Genomic DNA, 6,225 nt, shown 5'->3' with positions numbered 1-6,225 from the left:
AAGTGGACATACTTTTACATAAAACTGATGTTTCATAAATGAATGCATTCATGTGTAAATAAATATGCAGAAGAGGGAAAGTTTAAGGTGCTTGAGTGCAGTACCGGTCAAAAGTTTTAAATCACAGGGATTTTCCTAGTTTTTATTGAAATCTAAACAGTGAAAAATCTTAAATGGCACAAAAGTAAACAGCAAACTGTTGAGTTAAGTTAAAAACAATGTTTATGTTACCAAAACAGACATTTTCAGATATAAAATTAACAATGAAAACAAAGTAGAATCGTTCATTAATGTTTTTTATTGTAGGATCGACTGCTTTGCCTTCCTTCATAAATATTATAGGATTATATAAGATATATAATATAGGACAAAACAGGCTGTTCCAAAGTGTTTACTGTATAAATTTGTTTTTACATCCACTTTTAAGGCCTCATTTCCTTCCACTGCTGCAGAATAACCAAAGAAGGAAAGACAAAGGAGCGTGAGCGCTCAGCATTGTCGATGCCCTTTTAATAAGTCACATTAACCTTTTTTCACACAGTTAAAGCTAAAATTTCTAATTGTAACTGTGGCTGCACCCAGTTTAAACTACTCAACTGGTTCAAATGGCTTTGGATCAGCTGACCATTAACCCTCGTGTTTCGCTGACATTGACCTTACACGTAACTGCTGTGTGAGAAATCATAATGACAATAATTCAGCTTAATAACAACCAGTTTGTTCTTCTTGTCATCTGGCCTCATTAAAAGCCAACATGTATTAAATAAATACTTATAAAATAATAAATAATTATAAAATATCTAAACTAAGGAAACCTTTCATGTTATGCTCCAAGACCAAAAACACATTTGATGTTACTGATGTTTGTCAGACCTCACAGTGTTATTAGCTCCAATTCAAATAATCCTGATGGTCTGAATTAGGATTATAGGAATAGTTGTTGTGTGTAGTAAAACACCAGACAGATGAATCTCCTTAGTATTTAGCCAAGTAGCTACAGAAACTTCTTTCTAGATTAATTGTTGGTCTTTGTTGCTTTTTCTATAAGTAGTTGTTTACCTGTTTATTGGGTTTTGGTTTTTTGTTTCTAGCTTTGCATTTATTTTGATGTTCCTGTAAAGTGCTGTTTGTGTAACAGTAAATCAAACTGATGTGTGAAAACCTGATAAGGAGGCAGATGAAGTATCTGTGGCCCACAATCATTTTAGATGATAGAATAAAATCATAGAGTTGTGCAATAAAGAAGTTTGTATTTTTGTGAGTATGAGCACAGATGAAGTACTTCAGTAAGTTGACCTTATAAACTTCGTGTCTCTAGCAAGTGGTGTTGCAGGAGTTTGTTCTGAGAGTAAGTGGGTGGCTCTTAAAAGAGCCGTTGGTTGTGTTTGCTTGATGGGGCATTTACTTTGCCTTGGCGGGCTTCTCGGTCTTCTTGGGCAGCAGGACCGCCTGGATGTTGGGCAGCACGCCGCCCTGAGCGATGGTGACTCCGCCGAGCAGCTTGTTGAGCTCCTCGTCGTTGCGGACGGCCAGCTGCAGGTGACGGGGGATGATCCTGGTCTTCTTGTTGTCGCGGGCGGCGTTTCCGGCCAGCTCCAGGATCTCAGCGGTCAGGTACTCGAGCACGGCCGCCAGGTACACGGGGGCTCCAGCACCGACACGCTGGGCATAGTTGCCTTTCCTCAGGAGCCTGTGGACACGACCGACGGGGAACTGGAGTCCAGCACGGGAGGAGCGAGTCTTTGCCTTCGCTCTGGCTTTGCCGGCACCGGTCTTTCCTCTTCCAGACATCTTAGATCAGCTTATTTCAACGAGTAGATATGAAGTGTTGGGATTCAGCCGAATCCTCTTTATATAGCCACTAGCGGCATCTAGCTGCTCGTTCATTGGTCAGAAGAAGTGTTTAGTGTGATCGTCCAATCAGAAACGATGTGCAAAGACTCTGTCGACATTACGCAACTTCCGCCGGCAGTCTTTGCGATTTACAAAATAAGACATCACAGAAACTCAAAAAAATAAAACAAATTATCATAGAAAGAAAAGGTAAAAAAATAGAAACAAAATGTTTACAACTCCATCAGAAACAGCATCTACAAAGATGTGCATGTTTTTTTATTGAAGTTTTTTTGTTTGTTATTATTGTATCTGATTCCAGGACCATCAGCACCGGTTCACCACTGTGGTCTCCTTCCTGGGCACCATCATCTCCCAGGACCTCAAGTGGGAGCTGAACCTCACCTCTCTCACCAAGAAGGCCCAGCCACCGCCATCATTGAGTCCATCCTCACCTCCTCCATCACCATCTGGTACGCTGCTGCCACTGCCAGGGACAAGGGCAGGCTGCAGCGCATCATTCGCTCTGCAGAGAAGGTGACTGGCTGCAACCTTCCTTCTCTTCAGGACCTGTACGCCTCCAGGACTCTGAGGTGAGCAGGAAAGATTGCAGCTGACTCCTCCCACCCCGGACACAAACTGTTTCAGACTCTCCCCTCTGGCAGGAGGCTGCGGTCCATCAGGACCAAAACCTCTCACCACAAAAACAGTTTCTTCCCGTCTGCAGCCTCATTAACAAGACCCGGGTCTCCTACTGACACTCCCCCCTTTGAAAATAAAAAAAAAATGTCTCTGCACATGTAAATATTATTTCATTTCATATCATGCACAAACCGGCATATTGCACACATTTGTTGTTAATTGTTAAATCGTTGTTGTATATTTTTATGTTGTCAATTTATATATTTCATTGCAATCCGTCTGCACAACAAAAAAAACCCAGAATAATGCACATGTTCTGCAAATAGTTGTATTATTTTTCTCTATTCTTTTTAACTTTCTTATAACTTGCATTGTTTATTCCATATTTATATATTTCTACATTTATTTATGTCAACTGTTTGTCTTCGTGTAGCACCTCATCACCAAAGCAAATTCCTCGTATGTGTAAAACACTACTTGGCAATAAAACTCCTTATGATTCTGATTCTGATTAATATGAATTACACTTTTTAGTGATTTCATCAGAATCAGCTTTATTGCCAAGTGGATCTTATACTTACAAGGAATTTGTTTCGCTGACTACGTGGTTTTAGAATATACATAATATAAATAATATAAAACGTTAACTAACTATTTACACATGCAGCAGAAGTCAGATATGTATGTATGACACAATGAGCCACTTAAAGTCTGTCACATACAGACGGTTTTCTTTCCAGAGTAACTTTTCTTTCACACATAAAATAACAGATATTACCGGGACATGAAAAAGACTTACGGTTCTTTTGCTGTAGATAGTTCAAGTCTTTCCTTCTGGTTGGGGAAAAAATGAAAGGACTGACATGTACAGTTTATTGAACATAACTCCGATACCCAATAACACAGACCACTACAAAATAAAACTGACCTTCAGATCTGAAATACTTATTATGAGAATATTATATTAAACAGATAAAATAAAAATCAGTTCAGAGTGAGATCACTGTCTCTGTTTGATTTGGAAACTGCTTTTAATCACTTCTCGCACATTAAGTGTAGCATTGCAGTTAGAGCTGCAACGACTATTAGATAATTGATTAGTCGTCAACTATTGCATCAATTATTAACTGTTTTTATAATTAATTAATTAATTGCTCTGTCATTTGTTAAGAAAGCTTCTGAAATGTGAATATATTCTGTTTTCTTTGCTCGTCTGTGACAGTAAACTGAATATCTTTGGGTTGTGGACAAAACAAGACCTTTGAAGACGTCATCTTTGGCTTTGATTGACATTTTTCACCATTTTCTGGCATTTTACAGACCAAACAACTAATCTGTTAAATCGTGAAAATGATATGGTTAGTTGCAGCCCTAATAGTGGTACACCTTTAAACCTGTACTGACTTACAGTACCTGAAAAAGTAGATCTACTCACTTCCCTTGGAAGTTTTGATGTTTTACTGTTTTACAAAGCAGATTTAATGTGACTTTTTTGGCCTCAAGGTGAAAACAGACTTCTACAAAGTCACTCAAAATAATTACAAATATAAAATACAAACCCATTTCTTCTGGATAATTAAAACAAATGTGCAAATGAGCTTTTTAGTGCACATGTAAATGTTCCCCAGGGATAATTAATAATAATTTAATTTAACTCAATCTATTAAACTATAAATATGCATTATATTTTGCAGTAAAAAGTACCATATTTGCCTCTAAAATGTATTAGAGTAGAAGTACTGTATAAAGTAGCATCTATGAAATACTCAAATAAAGAAAAAACACCTAAAAAAAGTACTTAGTAAGTTAATGGAGATACTTTCCATCATATTTCATAAACCGTTTCTAAGTATTGTTTGTAAAATCTGAAATAACTACAGCTGTTTGTAGTAAAAGTATGTAGTAACAAAAGACAGAAATAGTAAATTACCCAAAAATACAGTGCTTGAGTACGTTAAATAAATAAAATAAATTCCCAGCACTCATATAAGACAGATTAAACCGTATATTAAAACCACATAGCTTGTATCTTTTGGGGGGGAACATATTGTTAACAAAAACAAACACGCTAAAAAATGTTTTTTTACCATTTGTTAAAGTAAAAGTCTTGCATTGAATATGTCGTAGATCTTGTGTTGTATTCGATGCTTTGTTGATTCTTGCATGTAAGTCGCGATTCTTGCATGTAAGTCGCGTTTGGATAAAAGCGTCTGCCAAATGAGTAAATGTAAATGTTGCTCAAGTGAAAGTACACTTTTTGCAAAAAGTACTTTGGTATTAAACATAAAAGTTATCTTCTCATAATGTAGGAAAACAGAAAATGTGACTTTTAAATATTGGATTATGTTTTATTACTGATACACGAATGCGTAAACAGGATTTTACTGCATTAGATAGTCGAGGTGGAGCTAATTAAAATTTTTCTATATGCTTTTGAATCAGAATCAGCTTTAAAGGCCAAGTATATGGAATTTTACTCCAGTCCTGTTCATACACAGAACAAGCATAAACAGACAACAACAACAACAACAACATTTGCAGTCCTGAGGCGGCCATCTGCTGCCCCATCTTGGATCAGACGTTGCTTGTTTTGGTTGATTTATTCCACAACATCACCAAATGCACCTTAATCTGTAAAGTAACTCAATCTGTCAGATAAATGTATGTATGAGGTGGCATCAAATTGAAAATACTCAAGTAAAGTGCAAGTAACTCAAAATTATATATAAGTACAGTACTTCAGTAAATGTACTTTCCAGTTCTTCTTTTAAATCATAGAATTTATAATTGCCACAAAAATCAGTAGATCCATTTTCATTAACAGGCTCATCAAAACCCTCCAGTATCCAGTGGTGTTAACTAAGTGCGTTTACTCAAGTACAGTACTTAAGTATAAATTCAAGATACTTGACTTTTTGTGCAGCTTTATTGATGAAGAGTTCCTTTAAGTTCTGAGAAAATCCTCCTCCTCCAGCTGAATAAACTCTTTAAACCTCCTTGGATCAGCTGGAAAACGCATTGTCACAAAGCTGAACAGGCGTACGTGGTTTTCACAGGACAGTGATGCTTGGTGATCTTATAGACCATGATGCATTGCTGCAGATTAAACTACCCAACAGGATATAAAGGAGTTAAAATGAGCTCAACCTTAAACATCGACAGCAGTAAAATGCAACAAACACATTAATGCAGCAGGAATATTAATCCAGAAACAGCAGATATAAAAGAGAAACATGTTACTGCAACATGAGTAAGTTTACTTGAGTAGGGTTTTGAATACATGGCTTTCACTTGTAGTGCAGTATGTTCACAGTGTGGTATAAGTACTTATATTTAGGTAAACGATCTGAATATTTCTTTCACCACTGCCAATATCACAGAAAATGCCGCTCTGCTCATTCACCCTTCTATGGTCCTGTACAAATGAATGTTTTCTTCTTTATCTTTGAGGTTTAACAGCAGTGTTGCTCCTCAGTGTTGCAGTACTGCCATCTCCTGGAGTAAATCAGCTCCTACAGTGTCACCATCAGTCACCAGAACGCTCTTTAATCCTGCTCCAGTTGGCCCTTTTCTTTTCATTTCCTCCATCCACTCTGACAAGTATTTCCCACAGTTAAAAAGTACCACAATAAAAATGACAACAGTTTCTGGTACCTGACAATGTTCAACAAGTGTGAAGTGTTCAGATTACTTTGTCTTATATTCTTAATTCAGTCATTATTACCTGCTCTTTTTTATTTCCTGCTCTAT

The 6,225-nt window shown here is 37.0% G+C and overlaps 1 protein-coding gene across 1 annotated transcript; it reads right to left on the bottom strand.

The window, feature by feature from the left end:
* Window positions 1-1,234: 1,234 nt before the first annotated feature.
* Window positions 1,235-1,821, bottom strand: LOC119894828 (histone H2A-like). Its single transcript, XM_038707514.1, has one exon. It carries the CDS (start codon window positions 1,789-1,791, stop codon window positions 1,402-1,404), a length of 390 nt encoding a protein of 129 aa, XP_038563442.1. The 5' UTR covers window positions 1,792-1,821; the 3' UTR covers window positions 1,235-1,401.
* Between the last annotated feature and the right edge of the window lie 4,404 nt (window positions 1,822-6,225).

The sequence above is a fragment of the Micropterus salmoides genome, unplaced genomic scaffold (assembly GCF_014851395.1).
Source record: "Micropterus salmoides isolate LMB-PRFRI ecotype aquatic unplaced genomic scaffold, ASM1485139v1 Ms_hic_scaffold_9, whole genome shotgun sequence".
Classification (NCBI taxonomy): Eukaryota; Metazoa; Chordata; class Actinopteri; order Centrarchiformes; family Centrarchidae; genus Micropterus; species Micropterus salmoides.
The sequence above is the reverse complement of the archived record's forward strand: the minus strand, read 5'-3'. Positions and strand labels throughout refer to the sequence as shown.

Bases quoted from the DNA above. Each gene is read 5' to 3' on its own strand.
- LOC119894828 (XM_038707514.1), bottom strand. From the start codon at position 1,791: ATGTCTGGAAGAGGAAAGACCGGTGCCGGCAAAGCCAGAGCGAAGGCA.